The 20979-nt window shown below is 54.8% G+C and overlaps 1 protein-coding gene across 3 annotated transcripts in view; it reads left to right on the top strand.

The window, feature by feature from the left end:
• SCTR (secretin receptor) overlaps positions 1 to 20979 on the top strand; it is an 80608-nt gene that overhangs the window by 28472 nt on the left and 31157 nt on the right. For 2 of the 3 annotated variants that reach the window (XM_070423482.1, XM_070423485.1), the window contains exons 3-4: positions 13212 to 13319; positions 18646 to 18758. In XM_070423482.1, coding sequence (XP_070279583.1) covers positions 13212 to 13319; positions 18646 to 18758 — 221 coding nt within the window. The remainder of the gene's footprint in view (positions 1 to 13211; positions 13320 to 18645; positions 18759 to 20979) is intronic. The other variant, XM_070423484.1, reaches the window with a different exon arrangement.

The following is a 20979-nucleotide window of genomic DNA, read 5'->3' as shown; positions in this document are numbered from 1 at the left end:
GGACCTAGAGGGTATTGTGCTAAGTGAAAAAGTCAGACAGAAAGACAGATGCCAGATGATTTCGCATATATGTGGAATCTAAAAAACAAAATAAACAAACAAACAAAATGGAAACAAACTTAGAGACACAGAGAACATTTTGGTGGTTGCCAGATGTGAGAGAGGTTGGGGAATGGGTGGAAAAGGTGAAAGAATTAAGAAGTACAAGTTGAGCCCTAGCTATTTTGGCTCAGTGGATAGAGCATTGGCCTATGAACTGAAGGTTCCCGGGTTCGATTTCAGTCAAGGGCACATGCCTGGGTTGCAGTTTTGATCCCCAGTAGGGGGCATGCAGGAGGCAGCCGATCAATGATTCTCTCTCATCACTGATGTCTCTCTCTGTCCGTCTCTCTCTCTCTCCCTTCCTCTCTGAAATCAATAAAAATATATTTTAAAAAAAGAAGTACAAGTTGATAGTTACAAGTCAGTATAGGGAATATAATCAGTAATATTGTAATAACTATGTATGGTGTCAGATGGGTACTAGATTTATTTGGGGGACCACTTCATAAGGTGTATAAATGTCTAATCACTATGATGTACACCTGAAAGTGATATACTATTGTATGTCAATTGTAATTGGAAAAAAAAAAAGGGAAAAATATGCAAGTGGCATTTGGCAGGTGATTCCAGGAAAGCCCAATAGGGGTTGGGGAATGGAGACAGAGAAGGAAAGGAGGTTGGAATTTGCATTATCACTGTGGGCAATGAGAACTTAATCCCCCTGGGGCATTTGAGGAGCCAGCACAGAACACACACCTGGGAGAGGCAAAGGAGCTGGCCTATTTGTCCACCAGCTCCCCATCAGTTAGAGCCTGGGGCTGCTTCTGGGGAGGGAACATTAAGTAATTCCCTTGCACTCCCAGCCTACTGTGCTTGCGGGCAAAGCGGATTCCTATGGCTGGAGAAAGCCCTGTCAAAGGGATTTCCAGGCCAGCATTTGAAAGTGAGGTTGGCCTGTGCAAAAAGTCAAGACCAAGGAGACACGAATAGGGTCGGCTCCTGGGGGAGTCGGGGGAGAGGAATGGACACATGTAAGGGCTGTTTAGGGGGTAACACTGACAGGATGTGGTCATAAATTGGCTGGGGGTGGTGGTGAGGTGGGAGAGAGCGGGTCCAGGATGACTCACAGTGTTTGACCTCAGCAACTGAAGGAGGAAGTGAAGGGAGACCAGGTATTTGGGAGCAAAGAGATGAAGATTCTGAGCTGTGGATTATGAGATACATGGAATCGAGGTTTCAGAGCAGGTCAGGGTTGGTGACTTTTGGTACAGGAGGCAACGCGGTTGTGGTTGCATGAGGCGAAGGGGTGAGAGGGGAAAGAGGAAGCGCCCAGGAGCGGTTCTCAGGGTCCCCAGCATTCCTCATGAGGAGCAGCCAGAGGCAGGAGGAAAATCAGGGTGTCGTGGGCGGCAGGGGCCAAGCAGTTTGGATGTTGCAATGGGCTGTAGCCACTTCACTCATCTGCTGCCTGAGGCACAGGGACAAGCTGACTTCCTCCCATAGTTCCAGCCTTCCCTTCCTCTCTACTGGCTATGCAGGCTGCCTGTGGGGAGCAAGACCACGGCCTTATGGTGCTCACTGGGCACCACTGAGCCACAGCCTCCTGGTCTCCTGAAAACTGCCTGGAACAGCAGACAGCGAGGCACCAACAAGGCCAGCCTTGGGTGCAGCAGAGTTGGTAGCTGCCTCTGTCTGCATGTCCCCAAGATGAATGCCTAAAGATGACAGGGTAAGGGGCTTTCACTCAGCCCTGAGAGAATGCCAAGCATTTGCGAGAGATGATGGCAAACTTCAGTTCACACTGAGAAGTAATGTTATGTTTAAACTAGAGGCCCGGTGCATGGATTTGTGCACATTGAAAGGAAATTAATTAGAAGAAATATATTAGAGGCCGGGTAGGGACCACGGGAGGTTGGCTCCAGGGCGTGTCCAGTCTTTCTCATGCCTAGTCCAGATCTGCTGGACCCTAGCAGCAAGCTACCCTACCAGTAGGAGTGTCTGCCCCCTGGTGGTCAGTGTGCATCATAGCAATTGATCAAACGAATGGTCGGACACTTAGCATATTAGGCTTTTATTATATAGAGAATTAGCATGTGAGGTGTTTAAAATGTCCCAGTGTTCTCCAGTGGTTCTCCCATGATGAAGTCCAGCTCTTGGCCCCCAGACCAGTCCAGGCCTCCAGACTAAACATTTCCACTTGGCTCATCCAAATTGCTTTTAATTTCCTGACTGTGTCACTTTCTCTCATGCCTCTGGTCCTTTGCACATGCTGATCCCTCTGCTACAACACCATTCTCTCTTCTTCACTCTGCCAACCACTCTCCCTTTTAGACTCCACCAGGAATGGATGCCTGGAGCTCCACTGGCTTAGCTGGCCTCCCTGACGCCTGCAGGACCCCATTTCTCTCCTGGCACCTCAGGACTGCATGTAGAGGTTTCCTGGACTGTTCCTGCCTCCGCCTGAGTAGGAACCGTGCCACTCTCCTCTTCTTCCCCAGTTCGTGGCACAGGGCCTGCAAGACCAAGTACTCATTGTGTTTGTTGACTGACTGACTGAGTGAAGAGTGAATGCATATTCTTGACTGGGAGCAGGGAAAGAGGAGAGAAAAAAGAGAGCTGACCCCAAGGAGAGAGTGAAGGTGGAGCAGGGCATTTGAGGGTGCAGGGCTCCCACAGAGGATGTGGGTGGCCCCCAACTTGCTGAACTTGTCACAAACTAGCTGAAGTGAGCTGTGCAGTCCATGTCACCATGGAGGGGTGCTCTCCAGAGCATGACCAGGGAGCAGAAAGGCGAGCGCTTTGCTCTCCTAGGGGCTCCCGTGAAGAGCATGGAGTGGCTCTGCCGACCCCACTCAGGCCCCAAGTGGCTCCTTTGGCAGGGCCTCCTGCTCGACCTTCTTTCTGAGTGCCCCGGGTTCCTGTTGGGCTCCCCCAGTGCAAGGAGAGATTTGCTCCCATGACCACGGAGCAGGTCTGGGCTGCTAGGCCACCACAGTCCGCGTCTGGTGAACTGAGCCAGGGGCAAGCGCCAGGCTAGGTCAGCTCTGGCCCAAACTCAGACATGATGGCCGAAAGACTCCACTCCTCTGCCCCTCAGCTGGCACGCTTTAATGTGAGGATAATAATCGTATGACCCAGGAGGCTGCTGCGAACACATGAAGGCATCTCACTGTAGCAGGAGCCTCTCGGCCGGCCTCTGCCAGCTCCTCGGAGCAGACAGGCTGCCCTCTGCCATGGAGGGTGGGGTCCAGCTGGGCCCCCCTCCACCTGAGCACTCAGCCGTGCCCGGCAGGCTCCTCTCCTGTGACCCGCTTGCCAGTTACCCTGCAGATGCCGACCTCATGTTTCTGGTCCTCGGGGAAACTGTAAGCATGTCCGTGCCCCGGTGGACTGGGCTGGGCGGGCCTGCTGGTGGTCCTCATGGTGCATCCAGGGCTGAGGAACTCATGGTTCTGCCTCTAATTTCCTGGGAAGATGTGGGTAGGGCCCTGACCGCACCCCTCTCATCTGGATTTCCCTCTCCTCATGTGAGAAAAGGCTGTGCTGGACTTCCAAGGTTTGAGACTGTGGGTGGCAGGGTGGCCAGGCTGGCCCCACCCGCCACACCTGGCTCAGGATACTTGGATGTGCTTTGCATGTTGGTGTTTGCAATTTTCGTCTAGGAAAGGGGTCTGTTGCTTTGAAAACCTGGTCCACAAGTCCCTGAGGCAGAGGATGTCCGGGCCCTGGCCACTGGGAAAGGCTTCAGGCTGCTCTGCTGAGAGGTTGGGAGGCAGAGCCAAGCACCCAGCGTGGAGTTTAGAACAGATGTGGTGGACGAGGGGAGATTCCAAAGGCAGAAGGGAGCAGAGCACTGACAAAGGGGCAGAGCGTGGAGTGGGCATGCCCACCGTGTCCACATCAGAACCCAGCTGGTGGCAGCCCAGCAGCCCCCGAGGAGCAGGACCTCTGGAGTCCAGGGCCACTGCTGCCCGGCCCACAGGACCTCCATCCTCAGCAAGGTCTGCCCGGCACCCACGGCAGAGAGGGCTGGTGGCCTCTTCCTTGGGGAACGGGGTTAATGGTTAAACTCCTGGTCCTCTCTGGGGAGGAAGTTAATGTTTGAACACCAGACGAGTCACAGGAAATGCCACTCACGGAACTGTCACCAAGCTCAGCAACTTATCACAAATAAAAAATTAACTCTCGGGCTATTCCGGGTTCCGCAGCCAAGGCCTTCGCAGCGTTCTGTGGGAATGTTTCAGGGTCACCCTGCTAGCCGCATGGACTGCTCTCCCGAGCTATTTATTGCTCTGTTTACAGAAGCTGATGCCCCTCAGAGCTGGCTGGCGGGAGGCCTTTGGCTCTCCCGAGGGAAGAATGTTCCAGAGAGACGGTGTGGTGGCAGGACAGATGTGGGCTTGGCAGTCAGACAGATCTGGGCGTGAGGATGGCTGTCACGTAGAGGCCTGTGACCTTGAGCAAGACACGGATCCTCCTTGGGCCTTCGTGTCCTCACCTTTAAGATGGGGACATGCCATCCCCTTTTCTTTTTGCCTCTGCCAGCTGGTTGCCCACTCCCAAGGATCATGGGCAGGAAGGAATAGCTGGCTATTTTTTGGGGGGGGAGACTTTTTCTCTTGAGGTAAAATTCACATACATTTAGAGTGAGCAATTAAAGGCATTTAGTTAATTGTAAATATTAAATCCAGTATGTTTCATTACATTCAATTTTTACATGTGATTAACCAGTGTTTAATTCTTTCATTTTATGAATGTAATTTAAGCAATCTTCATTTATGGTCAAATGATGTTTTCTACATTGTTTCTTTTTTAAAAATATATTTTTATTGATTTCAGAGAGGAAGGAAGAGGGAGAGAGAAACAGAAACATCAATGATGAGAGAGAATCATTGATCAGCTGCCTCCTGCATACCCCCCACTGGGGATCGAGCCCACTACCCGGGTGTGCGTCCTTACCGGGAATCGAACCCTGACCTCCTGGTTCATAGGTTGACGCTCAACCACTGCGCCACGCCGGCTGGGCTCTACATTTTTTCTTAAAAAACAAGTATTATTTAGGTTTTGATATCAGTTGCATGCTTGCAAGTATTATTAGGTTGTATGTTTCATTAACTGAGAAGAGGATCTGTTAAAATATCCCATTCTGGAGGTCTAACGCATTTGTATAATTGTGTCAATATTCTGTAGATGTTCTGGTGTAATAGTGCTAAATACATACACCTTTAGACAAAAAAATAATAATTTTGGAGTTAACATTCACAATACCATGTAGCTACCACCTTATCTAGTTCAAAAACTTTTCATCACTCCAAAATAAAACCCCATACCCGTGAAGTAATCACTCCTCACCCTCCCCTCTCCCCTGGCCCTGATAACCACTAATCCACTTTCTCTCTCTATGCATTTGCTGACTCCGGGCATTTCATATAGATGGGCTCCTACAGTATTTGACCTGTTGTGTCTGCCTTCTTCCACTGAGCATACTGTTTTTGAGGTTCGTCCATGTTGTAGCATGTTTCAGTATTTCATATGTGCCAGCTTTAAAAGCGCTTTTCTCTAACAAACATTCCCGGGTCCTTTTCTCGATTCTTCTTCTGGCTCCTGGTGGCTTTGGGCAGCCAAATCCTTCCCCCTGCCACGGGACATCCCCTGACCCGCCCACAGCGCACGCCTCCCACCCTTTCCTTGGCACAGCTGGTCTTGGCTCCTTCTTCAGAAACAAGTGACTTCTGTTTGTATAACATTTTAGACATTTTCTTGTTTACTTCTTAGACCAAGCTGTGCAGTCAGTACCACTATCCCCATTTCACAGATGAGGAAATGGAGGCTCTGAGAGGCCCGGGAGCACTCAGAGCTGAAACAGGCCTCTCAGCCCAAATCTTTTGACTCTGAATCCTGAGGATTTTCTAGTTTACAATCCAGACTGAGACGGCCTTACCCTCCCAAGAAGGGATTTGCTTCAGAAAAAGAAGGGACTGTCGATACCAATTAATCTTTCATTGGTGTGACAGGTACATGAGGCTAAGAGCTTAGGTCCGGTGAGGACGAGTTCTCGGGCCAGAGGAGGAGGTATGGGGCCGGGAACAGTGTGTGCAGTTCCTGGGCGGGAAGGGCTCAGCATACGTGTTCAGATCTCGCCTGCCTCGCCTGGAGCTGGCCTCCTGGAAGGAGATTCGCGGGCGGCCCCAGAACCAGCCTCAGCCTCCGGTTGAAGGTCCTTTATCTCATTTAGTGCAGCCTCCATTCACCGCCGCCAGCATTTCCCAGCCTCCTCATTCCGTGACCCTTTCTGCTTGAATACTTTCAGTGGTGGGAAAGGCACTACTTCCAAGGCAGTTCATTCCACGAACCGGACTGTCTGTGCTTCTTGGTTGAAAGAGAAGCACCCGCCTCCCCGCCCCCCATCCCGGGCTTTCCTCCTGTGCTGTGCTTTCAAAATGCCTTCCCACGCCAGCGCTCCAGCCAACCCAAGGAGGGCACTACCCCCTGACCTGACTGCCACAGACGGCCATCAGCCAGGCCCAGGAACCCCCCAGGCTGCTTCTTGGATGTGTAGGGATGGGCTGCTGGCTGCGAAGGGCGAGGGAAGACAAGAAGTGAGAAACCAGGGCTGCGCAGGAGCAGGAGCAGGAGCAGGAGCCCCTCCTGAGAGAAAGGGTGTGTGGGGGTGAGGGGGTCCTGAAGGTGCTAGAAGGTGGATATGGCAGCTCTAGGCAGGGGATAGCGTTAACACTGACAGGGGCAGATCCTGGCCCCACCTGCTGCGTCACTGCAGCCTGACACATTGCTCCTGAAATAGTCCAGATGATGGTCAGGCCATCCGAGCTTGTTTATAAATAAACCAAGGACTGCAGACGGAGCCCGCCGTGGCGAACGCAGGGCAGACTTGCAGTGCACTCGGGGCACCCGGCTGGGGGCATCGAGAGACTGGCACTGGCCTTTGCCCTGTCCCAGCCCCTGCCCACAGTCAGCCCTGCCTCTGGGGCCACCTCTTTTTCTCAGGACGGTGGCAGGACAGAGGGACCCAGTGTTCTCTGGGCCTGGCCCAGTGCCAGGGGCTTCACACGTATGAAGGAAACAGTCCTTGTCCATAAACTCCAGTGGGAAAAAATATAACGTTCTCTGTTTTCTATAACTTTAATTCTGGCCTCATTCTCCTGGGATGGCAGGAACCTTCCCCACCGAGATCCACGTGGCACATGTCTGAGGAGCCCAGAGTGGTGGCTGACAGAGCCTGCCCCAGGCCCAGCCCCACCTGGGCTTCTTGGGAGGCGTGGGCTCTGCAGCTGCCCCTGTGCCGCTCATCAGGACGTGACTCACAGCCATCTCGCCTCTCAACTACTCCTGTAGGTGGGCAGGCACCAGGGCGCTCAGCCTCTTTCTGGAACCTTCTATGTCCTGCTCATCACTTCTGTTCCCTGTCTCCCCAGTCTGAGGAAAGTCTTGCTCCTTTTGTTTCCTCCCAAGCATTTGGATTACACCAGCATTCCTCTCATCCCTGCTCCCGGCCCTTTGGGGTTGCAGTCAGGAAGACTGTAGGTTTTCCTGCCGCCCTGCAGAGCCCATGAACCAGTAATCTGAGGAGGAAGAGAGAAAGAAAGGGGAAGAAATACCAGGAGACAAAAAAGGAACAAAGGTTAATATATTGAAAAATATTGCACTGCACACACAAATCACTTAATTCTCACTAAAATCCTGGGGTATTACTATGCCCATTTTATAGACGAGGAAACTGAGGCTGAAAGGGGTAAGGGGCAAGGCCTAGGTGGATTGGGGTCTAAAGCTCACCCTAGCTCCACCACACCACCTGCCTCAGGCCAGTATCCCATGCTGTCCACTCGGGCCGGGCCCTCGGCAGGCACCGCTGCTCTCGCAGATGGCATTTGTGGTCCGATGCTGTCTTTCCTTGTGTCCCCACTTAGACTTCCCCAGCCGTTCATCCCATCCCCTCCGGCCAGGCAGGCATGACGACAGGTGACCATTAGAAATGGTGAGGGGAGGGAGGCGTGCCCTCACCTGCCCTGGGCCCTCCACTCTCACAGCAGCTGATTTCTGTCTGTTTCAGCCCTGCCTCCCAGAGGAAGTGAGCCCTCCTAGTGGCTCAGTAGCAGTGGCCCCGTTTACAAAGCTCTCCCATCAGATTGCCCTCCCCCACAACTCGGGCGTCCGGCTCTGCCACTATGTCCCTAAAACTACCAGGCCCCCACAGTGGCCTGAATCCTTCGCATTGTCCCTTCCTTCCAGAGCTCTGGGGAGACAAGGACAGGACGCCCTCCACCCTCCTAAGCCCAGAGCAGGAGCTGGTGGGGATGGGGCCTGAGACCCTCCCTCACACCCCGGAGCTAAGGCGGTCCCTGCAAGCAGCCGGAGGTGCACAGAGCTCCCCCACCAACCCCATCCCCACCCCCCTCCCAGCTGCAGCCGCACCACCTGTGCTGGGATTTCCTTAGTAATTTTCCCTTTAAAACAATTGACTTTCCCCCCATCGTGCTGCACATGAGATCTTAGACTGACTCATCCTAGTAACTGCAGCCCGGCCTTTGCCCCAGCTCTCCCCATTTCTCCCACCCAGCCCCGGACCACCCTTCTACTCTCTGGTCTGTGAGTCTGCCGTCTTCGGGCTCCACAGATGAGTGAGGTCACGTGGTATTTGTCTTTCTGTGTCGGGCCTATTTCATTTAGCCTAATGTCCTCCAGGTTCATCCATGCTATCACAAGTGCCTGGATTTTCTTCCTTTTTAAGGCTGAGTAGTATTTACTGTAATTTTCTCTATCCTTTCATCCTTCCATGAACAGTGAGGTTGTTTTCCCATCTTGGACATTGTGAACACGCTGCAGGGAATGGAGGGGCTACAGCTATCTCTTTAAGATACTTACTTCTTTCCTTTGGATGAATACACGGAAGTGGAATTGTTGGATCGTATGATAGTTCCACAATTAATTTTTTGAGGAGCCTCCATACTGCTTGCCGCTGTGGCTACACCAGCTCACATTCCCACCAACAGTACATGAGGGCTCCCTTTTCTCCAAATGACTTTTTACTAACTTAACCTCATCATAAACAATAGTAGCTATAAAACCACAAATGTGATATGCTAGTTCTATAACTTTTGGATACACATTTAAAATTCTCTTTAAGAATGTGTCACTATTAAAAGTAAAGTGTTCTACCATGTCCCAGCTAACAGTGCTCGCCACGCAGGAGGTGTCCCTGACGCTGGGCACTGGGTCTGTCCCCACACCGTCCGTGACCAGACGGGGAAGCCGAGGCTGGGAGCGAGTGTGGCATGTCGTGTACTCAGGACACGAGCGATGTGTGTGGAGTTAGCATCCAGGTCTGCTAGCCCAGCAGGTGGGGTCCAAGTTGCACCATTATAAGCTCTGTCACCTGCACATGTCACTTTACCCCTGGAGCCTGGTTGTGTCCTCTCTGCTGTGGGGCAGTGACCCTGCCTGACCCCTACAGGCTCCACAGTGTCTGATCGTGTCCAGAACAGGCCGGATGGCCCCTTCCCCCCTTTTTCTCTCTCCAGGGCTGCTGTGGGGGGGCGTGGCAGTAAACCACTGGCCAGGGACCCCACAGGGGAGTCTGCTCCCCTTTCTTCCTCACCTCTCACACCACCATTTCTACCCTGCCTTTTGCCAGTACCAGGCCACTGTCCCTGCGGGCCCAGCCTGGCATGACCCGAGTCAGGAAGCCTGCCAGAGGCCCTGGCACCCTCCGCATCTGTCTGGCCAGCCGGACATGGGTAGTCCAGCCTCGTGGACTGGAGCCGTGGGCCAGTGTCCTGCTGACCTGGTCAGCCCAGCCCTGGATCCATTCCTCCCAAAGTGAGGGAAGAGGCTCCTGCATTCTTTACAGCCGGGAAGGGCGCCCCTGCTTCTGATCCAGGCGATGCTGCAGAGCTGGCAGGGAGGCTGTGCCCGGGCTGAGGCACTGCACCCCCCCCCCCCCCCCGTCTCCCCCCACCCCCCCGCCCCGTCTCTGCAGGAGCCGGGGTGAGGGCCCAGCTCCGCCTCCAGGCTTCACTCGTCATCCGGGAAGAGCCCTCCCAGGACCATGTCACGGTCCCAGGGGAATCTGGGGAGGCCAGAGCCCCGGGCCTGCGAGCTCCAGGGCCCCTGACAGGCCTGGCGAGTGGTATCCACAGCTGGAGTCGAGGCAGCCAGTAGCTGGGCCAGTGGGGGGTTCTGGGGCAGTTCCAGAGGGAGAGGGGCTCTGCCCTCCTCAACTGGGCTCCCTGTGAGAGCGGGGTGAAGGTCCAGGAATATCTGAGGGGCTCTCATCCCCCACATTCCTCAAGGACAGACACATGGTTCTTGGGTCCCATAGATGCGTTGACAGTCCTGTGGGAGCCACACCCAAACCTGCCTCTGTCCACAGCCTCTCCCTCCCTTTCCACACCTCCCTCCCGGGACCACAACCTGTGCTATCATCCTGGGGCTGCTTTACCTCCAGAGCCCTCGGCTCCGCATCCTGATCTAGGCCTGGCCTCCTTCCCGCTCCCTCCTCTCCCCCGCCTCCCTCTGGGGGCTGGTCCTACTGCCTCACCTTCCCAACCCTCCAGTCCCCTCCCAGCATCCCCAGCCTGGCTCCTGTGGGGAGGGCTCTAGGAAGCTGGCATTGGTGCCACCTGGAGACAGGGCACGTGGGCAGAGCCTGTGCCGTGGCACCAAGCAGGGTGGCTAGCCAGTCCTGGCCTCCATTTCCTGGCTCGGTGACTCCAGGAACCCCTGGCTGCGCTGCTGTGGATTGAATGAGCTCCCAGGTGTAACCCAAGCAGAGCTGGCAGGCAGAGGATGGAGGCCAGGGCCTGAACATGGAGTTTAAAGTCAAGTGTGTTCAGTGCCTACGCTGTGCCCGGCCCGTTGCAGGTGCAGGCCTGCAGCAGTGGGGCCTCGCACAGGCTCGGCTCTCACGGGCCCTCCGCCCCGTGCAGGGAGCCGCCTGCACCCAGGCACCAGGTGGAGCTGCCCTGGGCAGGACCTCCCTGGTCCTGGGGAGGCTGCCTGTCTCACTATCTCAGTTTGCTGGTGGATCTGAGCTCAGAAATAGGGCTCCGCGGAGGGGAGGGGAGATTGTCCAAGGGAGGCCGCCTGAGCACAGGCAGCAGATCTCTGGGGAGCTGCTGCAACCCTTTCCCGGGTCCCAGAATGCCGCTAGCCTCTCCTGGGGGCGGCCTAGAGATCTGCAGTTAGACTCGGTTGATCCTGGAGGATCAGCACCTCTGCGTGGGCCTGGCCTCTGGGGACCTTCACACATATCTGGAAGGACATTGATGCTTTGGGCTTGGTTGTATTCATGCCTGAGAAGAGACGCTGACTCTTCACAAAAGCTGGGGTTTGCCCTCTGGCTACAGGCCACACCCACCTCCCAGTCCCTGCAGCTGAAATTGCCCTGCAGGTCAGAGCCAGCCGGGTGCCTCTGGTACCAGAATGAGACTGGAAGGAGCCTGGGGAGGAGGCGGTGGCAGCTGCCTTTCATCTGACCCGCTGTGTGGGGTTGATCTCTTCTCGACAACCTGGGAAGAAGGCACGCCCCCCCCACCCCTCGCCCCAAGGAAGACAAATGGGCTGGGGGAGCTCCTGGGTGGTGAGGCAGGGTGGAAGCCAGGCCTGTGGGACTCCAGAAACCGGGCTCTCCCTGGGGGTCCTGTGCTCTGGTGGGGAGGCCTGCACTCTGTTCCCCAAACTGGATGTGGGCTGACTCTTCTCATGAAGTCACCTCAGCCCCATTCCCAGCCCCTCCAAACGCCCCCATGCTGAGGTCTCAGGGACCGACTGGGCCCCAGAAGCCTGGCACCAGGAGCCCTTTCCCTGCGTTTCTTTCCCCGTGGCCAACGCTGAGAGAATCGGTGGCTGGTGATGTTGAATGATAACTTTTAAAAGAGAGTACAGTCATAACTCACAAATCTAAAGTGAACACCTGCCAAACATTGTACTTAATTGATGAGAGAACCAGTACGATGTTGCCACTGGCTTGTAGGAAAATCCAAAGCACCTGACACAGAAGGCTGAATGGTGAAATGAATTTACAAACAGATGCAGAACTGGCTGAACACAATTTTGCCCAGTTGAACCCCGACTGGACAAAACTCATTGCGTGCCTGTGGACAAGGACCATTTGCTTTGCTATCGGGTATCGACACCTTAGAGTGGCATGGTAGCTCAAGGACAACAAAAGTCCCCGAAGACAAGAGAAGTTGGGAGACCGTAGCATCACATCACCCGGAAGGCTGGCTTAGAAGTGCCTTATTTTGCATTGAAGACACCAGCAATCTTCTGACTCCTTTCACAGTCCTTCATCTACCAGATTTGGGCCACAAACGTGGCTCTGAGCTTCCTGGCAGCCAAGTCACAGAGGAAACAGTGTCTCTGAGGACAGCTGTGTCGTAGCTGTTCACCATACGCTCAGCGTCTCCTTGCCTTGGGACCAGGTCCATCTTCCAGGAGGGCCCTCGTAAAGGAAACCCGGTGAGAGGGAAATCTTTCAGCAACATCTCCACGACAGAGGCAGTGGCCGCACCGCTGCAGCTCCCAAAGGCTGCGCAGTGGCTCTCGGTGTGTCCCCGGCCAGCAGCAGCAGCCTCACCTGGGCACTTGTTCGAAAGGCAAATTCCCAGGTCCCCCAAGACTCTGGGGTGGGGCTCAGCTAGCTGTGCTGCAACAAGCCTTCTGGATGATTCCGATGCGAGCTGGAATTTGAGAACCCTGGGGTACGGATTCTCAACCTCGCCATCTCTTTGCAATGGCCTGGAAAGCTTGACCACACATCATGCCTGGGACCACCCCAGACCAATTAAATCAGGATGGCTGGTGTAGGGCCCAGTTATGCGTATTTTTAAAGCTCCCCGTAGGGTTATACTGGTGGCCAGGATGGAGGCTCACTGCCATTGACATTTAATGAGAGCCGAGGGCTGGAGATGTTTCTGCTCTAGAGAAAGCCAGACCTGCATAATGAGCCTCCCTCCCTCCTACCTCCCTCCCTGTCATCAATACTGAGCGTTTCTATGGCAGAGTCCAGGACCCCGATGAAAAGGCACTCAAGAAAGGCAGTCCCTAATGGGAGCTCCCGGCAGCCAGGGTGTCGGGGATGACGGCAGGGCAGCGGGGTAGCCCTTGGCCCACGCTCCATCCCTGTCTGATGCTGCTGCTCTTCTCGGCAGGCTGCCCGCGGCTGTGGGAGAACATGAGCTGCTGGCCCTCCTCTGAGCCCGGACAGACGGTGGAAGTGGAGTGTCCGCGATTCCTCTGGATGTTCACGGGCAGAAACGGTAACCATCAGCCCAAGGGCCAGCGGAGAGGCTGTGGGTGGCCTCTGAGCGGGGCCTCAGCCCGGACCCATGAGGCCAAGGAAACTTCTTTGGGGACAAATCATGAGTGGAATAATGGGGGTGGGTTCTTGCTAGGGATTGGAAACCTTTCTTGGGGCGGGGAGGGGAGTTGATCCTTAGGGTCCCAAGCAAGGGGCAGGAGGCAATGGACTGGGGACATGCTGCAGGAGTGTAGGCTGGCTCCACTCCTTCCTCCTATGTTCCTGCTCAGGAACCAGGACTCTTGCTCCAGCACCATGCCTGGGTCCCAGCCGGGCACAGCCTGGACTTCCAGGACACTTGCTTCCTGTGCCCCTTCTGCCAGGCCCTGCTGATCAGCTGGCCTCCTGGGGTCTCTTGCCTGAGGAAAGCTACGTTTGCAAGGACTTTCTTATTCTCAGGCAGGGAGTCTAGGAGCTGCTCAGACGGATGCTCAGGGACTAACGCTGGCCACAGCGCCATATGTGCCAGCATTTAGTCATCACAACCCCCTGCGCATCACAGGCCTTGCCCCTGTCTCCCGCCCCCCCGCCCCTGCACTTGGCCCATCAAGAGTGATAATAGCAGACAGAGGGGTTTAGCAGTTTGCCAAAGGTTCACAGCTAGGAGATGGGGAAACCAGGACTCAAACCCAGATTTCTCCGACTTCACAACTGGAGCTCTGTTTGAGGCTGTGGTCAAGGTAGGCCGGGGCCCCAGTGGGGCTCACCTGGGTGGAGGCCTTTGGCCCGTTTGCTCAGTGGGCTCACTTAAAGCCTAAAGCCAGGCCTGGCCCTGCCACCCTTCCCTTCATCCTTGAGGGGCAGGAAAAGCTGCCAGAGGTGGCCCTTAACAAGAATGAGCTCAAAACGATGATTTAACACTAAAACCCACCAGCCTTCCACAGTCAGGACACTATGAAAGGCACGTGCCAAGGCTACATGCGGGGCAGGAGTGTGCGTGCTGCACACCATGGTTCTCTAGTGCACACGCACACGCACATGCGCACACACTGAGACTGCACTCAGGCAGGAGTGTACATGCTGCACACCGTGATGCTCTAGTGCACACGCACGTGCGCACACACAGATTTGGGGAACAGGCTGCTGTAGTCACTGTTCCTCTCAGCCTCACTTGACGCCCCTGATACAGAAAGTGGAGGGGGCCAGGGAGTCCAGCTTGAACCCCACCCCTCCGTTTACTGTGTGGGTAATGCTAGCTGCTGAGACAGACAACCCGGATCTTGCAGCCTCCTCCAGTGCCGTCTGCCGAGTCCCCAGCAGGTGATTCCAGGGGCAGGAGGCTCCCTCTGCCGGGGTCTGGCATCCGGGCACCTTCCTGCTGGGTGCTGGCACGCAGCTTGCAGCTGGCTGGGGAGATTTTGGTACCAGGCCTGATGGGGATACCACTTCTGCCCATGTTGCTTCTGCCAGAGCTCAGTCATGCGGCGACTCCTCGTTGCAAGGGATGTGGGAAATGGGGCCCTATTGGGCACCGGCCTCTGCCTCTGGGCCCGAGTTCCTCAAATGGTCCCTGAGCTTCCGTGTTCTCACCTGTAAAATGGGGAGAACAAATAACACCAGCCCTGTGAGGCTGTGCTTGGAAATAACTTCTAAATATTCCCTTCGTCTCTTCTTTTCCCCTCATATCCCTTCTTGTCCTTCCTTTCTACCCCGAAGTCCCGCCACAGGCACACACACAGCAGCAAACTCATCTACAGCCTTTATTTCCTGCATCACCCCCTCCTTGTCTGTCTCTGGGGTACAGAGAAGGTTAATCCAGGCACGACCTTGAGTAACTTGTTGGTCAGGTCAAAGGCCAGGACCAGATGCTGGTCTCAGAGGACTCCCTGTCCAGTGCTCCTCTCTGGCTGGCCGCGTTCTCCTGTTAGAGGAAGCTCTCCTCTTTTCTGAGCCCTCCCGTCACAGCCCTCTCAGAGCCACTGTGCCTCTGCCTCCCCCACCCTCCCACCGGCCCTTCTGTAGAGGCGCCAGGCAGAGCGGGGCTCATGGCCACGTCCCTCCCCAAACAACTGCTTGAACCCCTGCCTGCCTCGTAACTAGAGTCCAACTGTCTCCTTCTTAAGGCTCCTCATCCTTAATTGCTCAAGACCCACCGGGGATCACCCATGGGGTGCAGTTCCAGGTCTGCTTGCTGAGGGAAGGAAGCAGGGTTCCTATGCCAACCTCTGCTGCAGTTTCTTCTTGCTGCCACCTGGTGTCGCTGTAGGGCTACAGGACGGACCCGCTGGCCACACTGAGGCTCTGCCTGCTGAGTGCTAAGCATAGGCCCCCATGGGGTGGGGTGGGATGTCTCACCTGGGGGGACTTTGTGCTCATACCCAGCCCCAAGCCAAGGCATGGGCCAGTCCCGGAGTAAGATCAGGCCCAGTCCAGCCTCCCACCTCCCACCACTACCTTCCCTCCCCACAGATCCATGGGGTCCCATTAGGTCCCAGCCCCTGTGTCTCCTCTCAGGTGAGAAGGCTTCCCTCACTGATCTCCCACAGGTTTCCAGGGCTCCCCACCCTGACCCAGGAAGGAGTGCCCAGTGAGGACAAGCCGGTGTTCTGGAACCCTCATTCATTCATTTATTTGTTTGTTTGTTTATTTGTTTTTTAAAGTATATTTTTATTTTCAGAGAGGAAGAGAGAGGGAGAGAGAGATAGAAACATTAATGATGAGAGAGAATCATTGATCGGCTGCCTCCTGCACACCCCCTACTGGGGATCAGCCCGAAATCCAGGCATGTGACCTTGAGCGGAATCGAACCCGGGACCCTTCAGGCCTCAGGCCGAGGCTCTATCCACGGAGCCAACCCAACTAGGGTGAGCCCTCCTTTAGTAAGAAGAAACTAATAGTAACTTAATTCTATATCAGGGCACCCATTGCATGGGCTCAGACAGGATGGGTGTCTATGTGACTGGAGAAACTGCGGCTGGATTCTGCCTAGATATTTCTCTGTGTGTGGCAGCCCTAGAATGTTCCTCTAGGATGCATCCCTTTGAGTCTTAAAAGGGCACTGGTCTCCCAAAGTTCCTTAAAAACCCACTCCCCGGGGGGGGGGGGGGGCAGGTTGGCCCTCTTGACCCTCTGTCTAGTGGGGGTTGCAGCCTTAAAGCAGCAGAGGTTCCTAACCTGAGGAGGGTCCTGGGACCACACCATGCGTGTGCACACAAACACTGACCGTGCTTTCAGGGCTCCTTGAGGTGAACCTGGTAAGGACCCTTACCTGTGAGGCATTAAACGCAGGGGAAGTGGGTGGGGTTGAAGGGACTCCGGGGGAGGCCAACCTTGTCTCCCTGCAGTTCTGCCGAGGGCCCACTCAGCAGAGGGCACTGCCTGCTCGCCACTCTGGGCACCTGGCCTGCATCACATGCAGCTGTGTCAGTGAGGAGAGGGCCCCAAGGGGCAGCCCCACCGCTGTGGTGCTTTCCTGTCTGACAACCTAGCTCCCTGGCCTAACTCCACCTTCTCCCAGGTGCCAGGGTTCCAAGCCCTGCCACTCTTGGTCTACTTTAGAAAGACACAAGGTAGCAGGGAGTGACACTGCGGTGCCCGTCTGTGGTGGCACCAGCCTGGGCCATCTCTGTGTGCCATCGTGTCTCCCGCTCAGCTCTGCAGTGAGTGGTTATTCCCTGTGGCACAGAAAGGTGATGCACTGAAGGTCACATGGCGACCAAGAGGCAATGCTGGGTTTCAAACTTGGATCTGGCTGGTTCTAAAACTGCACTCCAGGCTTCATGAGCCTTCACAGGCTGGCATGCCGGCGCCCCAAGCCATGGTCTCCTGCTGCTGGAAGCTGCCCCTGGGTCTGCAGGGAGGGGGCCAGGCCGGAAGGCAGTACAGTGATGGGACATGTCCTAGCTGGGCACTGTTACCCCATTCTGAGCCTTGGTTTTCTCATCTGTAAAATGGCCAGCAGCGCCTGCCTCACTGGGCCCTCTGACGATTAGATCAGCATCCACACGTTCGCATTGGCTGGTCCTGGAAATACTAGTTAGTACACTCGTATTTCTCCAGCTCAGTGGAATCAGCCTGAGCCTAAACTCTGAGAGCCAGTGAGCCGACCCTGGAGCTTGTCAGAAGGAGCATGCCAGCCCAACAGGGGGCTTCAGGGGCCCCCAAACAGGGTACAGATGAGAGCAAAAGCAGTGTCAGGGCTGTGATCAGCTCCCTGCACCCTTGCAGCACCCAACCAGCCAGACCCGGGGACCGAACTCAGCCCTTCTTGGCAGCCAGAGTGGCGATGCAGCTGAGCCTGTTGTCCCAAGGAGGGAAGCTCCTGGTGGCTCTCCAAGGCCCCCCCTTGGCTGGCAGCTCCCCTCCCCCAGTGCTCCAGCTCCTGCTCTACAGGCTCTTGGTGGGCAAGGTCTCCCCTCTCCCCTATGGAGAGCTCAGAGCAGGCTCTTCACCCCTCGTCTGCTTCTCCAGCCAGGCAGCCAATGTTTGGAGAGCAGGGACGCTGGGCGGGCGCAGGGAGCGCTCAGAAATCACCTGCTAGGGGAGGCAGGGGAGCCACTGCACCCCATGTGAGGACATGGGGTACAGCCTGTGCTGGAGCTGGGCAGGGAGCTCCAGATGCCAGTGGTGCAGGTCAGCCAGCAGCGGGGGGAATGCAGGCAGAGGAAGACCCTCCGTGAGCATTGAGGAACCTTGGAGCTGAGTTTGGAGCCTGCGGAGGGAAGGGTGAGGGGGCAGGTGGGAATGAACAGGGGTCTTAGAGAGTCATGGAGTGGGCTGGCCCCGGAGCAGGGACCCTGAAGGCTGCCGTGGCCGGGACACCTGGGGCCTGGCTCTGGTTGAGTTGTTGTTGGGGCCACTGAGTGCTGCGCCCTGGCCAGTCCCTCCTCGTGCACCCTGGTGCCTGGCACAGTGTACCTGGCACAGTGGGTGAGGCGGTGGGAGGAAGACAAGCGGTGACTGGAGGCTGGGAGGGATGTTTGCTAGTTTATAGATCGAGTGTCAGGGATCAGCAGGTCTCTCTCTCTCTCTCTCACACACACACACACACACACACACACACATACACACACACACATACACACACACACACACCAGGTCTTTGCCCCTTCTAGGCCCAGCTGCCTACTAGCTCTCCCTCCACTTTTCCTGACGTACAGACCTATGTATTCTTCAAGGATCAATTGAGCCAACTGGAGTGGACTCTGGTTCAGAGCAAGGCAGCTGGGGACAGACTGGCAGAGGAAGCTCCGGGCTGCCCCTCAGGCATTGCTGAGGGCACCCAGGAGGCCCAGCCTCTGTCCCTGGTCCCCACGGCTCACGCATAGCATGCTTGGCATCCACAGGTTCCATGTTTCGAAACTGTACACCGGGCGGCTGGTCAGAAATCTTCCCCAGGCCTGACCTGGCCTGTGGGGTCAACGTGAATGACTCGTTCAAGGAGACCGACGAGAAGCGGGTAAGCCTGTCAACCTCTCTGGAAGGGCCCTACAGGGGGAGAAGTCCCAGCACCCAGCCAAGGACAGTGACCTGGGGGTGCAGCTCCCACCCACTTTTGTCCGGCACATCACCTGGGGCTCTGTGGGCCCTGGCACAGGTGGACTGCCATATGCTGCCATGAGTCGGGGGATTTGGTCATGAAACCAAGAGAGAAGCTATGTGATGGCTACACGCTCAGACCAGGCTGGTGAGCCTCAGCCCTGACCTGTGACCTTGGTGGGTGTGTGGGCAACTTTACTTCTCTGTGCCTCAGTTTCTTCATCAGGGAAATGGGGTTAATAATCGTTCTGACCTCACAGGCTTGCCCAGAGAACTAAATGAGTTAATCCATGGAAGTGGTGAGCTGGGTGCCTGGCCATAGTAAGTGCTCAATCAATGTTCGCTCTCAAAAGAGAGAGCCCAGCCCCAGGGTAGTCTGTCCTGGTTTGAGAGAGGACACTGTGAGCCGTGGGCTGAACTTCTCCGGGTGCCTCCTGAAGTAGCTGTCAATTTCAGAGAACCCTTCCCTCCTCGCTTTTCCTGACTGGCTCGTACACAACCTTTAAAACTCCAATCCAGAGCACCAACCCCAGAAAGCTGCTTCTGCCTGTCCCCCAGGAGGGGCTCCCTGACCGTGTTAGCCTCCAGCTATTACCATATTCTATGAAGTCATCAGCATGTCCATGGGCACCCATCTCTCTCACTAAAATATGAGCTCCTCAAAAGCCTCCATTCAATACTCGACAAACATTTGGGAAAGGCCCGGGGCTAAGCATGGAAACACAGCAGTGACAGGTTGAAAAGAGTCATTTCCCGGCCCCACCGCCCAGCACAATGCCTGGCCCCTATAAGGCGCCCACTAATGCTCATTGTTGGGCTGAGCATCTACCTCATGCCAGCTGCTTAGTGCACAATCACATTAGTACTGAAAAACGTTCAGTGTGAGTTCATCATGTTCTCCATTTTGCAGGTGAGGAAACTGAGGCGGAAAGGGGTTAATGCAAAATTGGACTTACCTCAGACAATTATTGTCCAAAAATAGTGGGAAGGAGACCCACTTGGCTTCAGCTCACATTAAGAAAAAATTCAAAAGCCCCTAAGATTGGAAGGGTTCCAGACCATCTGACTCACAATGGCCCATAAATGCTGGTCCACAAATCGGCACACAATTTGTCTTTTATTCTGAAATTTGAACCATCCTTCTTACTTATTTATTTATTTAGTTTAAATCCTCTCGGGATGATATGTGGTTTTTTCCCCATTAGATTTAGCGAAAGAGGAAGGGTTTTTCTTCTTCTTCTTCTTCTTTTTAATCCTCACCCAATGGTAATTTTTTTTTTTTTTTTTTTTTTTTTTGCCTATTGATTTTTGGATAGAATGAAAGGGAGGGAGAGAGAAACATTGATGTGAGAAAGACACATCAATTGGTTGCCTCCTGCATGTGTCCAGACTGGGCATCAAACCCCCAACCTGGGCATGTGCCATGACCGGGAATCGAACCTGCAATCATTTTGGTGTGCAGGACAACTCTCTAACCAACTGAGTCACCCAGCCAGGGCTGATCATCGCATTTATTATTGCTGAAATTCTTTTTCCTTTTAATCAAATGATGGTGAAAGTCTGGATTTGTTGGTTTTCTCTCAGCTTCCTTACTTGGCACACACCTCTCTATTATTGACAAAGATTATTGACAGAGTGGACTCAGACTGGCAGAAAGACCAGGCAAAGATGTCACTTGAACAGATAAGATGGGGTTTGCTTACCTACAGCAGAGGTTGGCAAGCTACAGACCTTGGGCCAAATCGGATCCACCACCTGCTTTTGCAAATAAAGTTTTATTGAAACACAGCCACGTCCATTTGCACTACAAGGGCAGAATTGAGTTAGCTGTAAAAGAGATCTTATGGCACCCAAAGCCTAAAATATTTACTGCTTGCCCTGTATGGGAAAAGCCTGGTGACCCCAATCTAGAGGATGCAGAAGGAAGGTGGCCCAGTCAGAATACAAAGCAGAGCGGTAGGTAACTTGACGCTTGATGGACAGCAGTGAGGATCCTGGACCCGTGTTCTCTGGCAAGTGGTGCAGTTGCAACTGTCAAGGGCAGAGACACTGAGGTTGCATCAGGCCTCCTGATAACAGGACTCTTTCTGGGTCAAACCTTAAAGACACAGGGCAGGTCCAGGTCTGCATGAGAGCTGGCC

This window comes from Myotis yumanensis, unplaced genomic scaffold, assembly GCF_028538775.1.
Source record: "Myotis yumanensis isolate MYYU_CA2020_CCGP unplaced genomic scaffold, mMyoYum1.0.hap1 SCAF_8, whole genome shotgun sequence".
NCBI classification, from domain to species: domain Eukaryota; kingdom Metazoa; phylum Chordata; class Mammalia; order Chiroptera; family Vespertilionidae; genus Myotis; species Myotis yumanensis.
The sequence above is the reverse complement of the archived record's forward strand: the minus strand, read 5'-3'. Positions and strand labels throughout refer to the sequence as shown.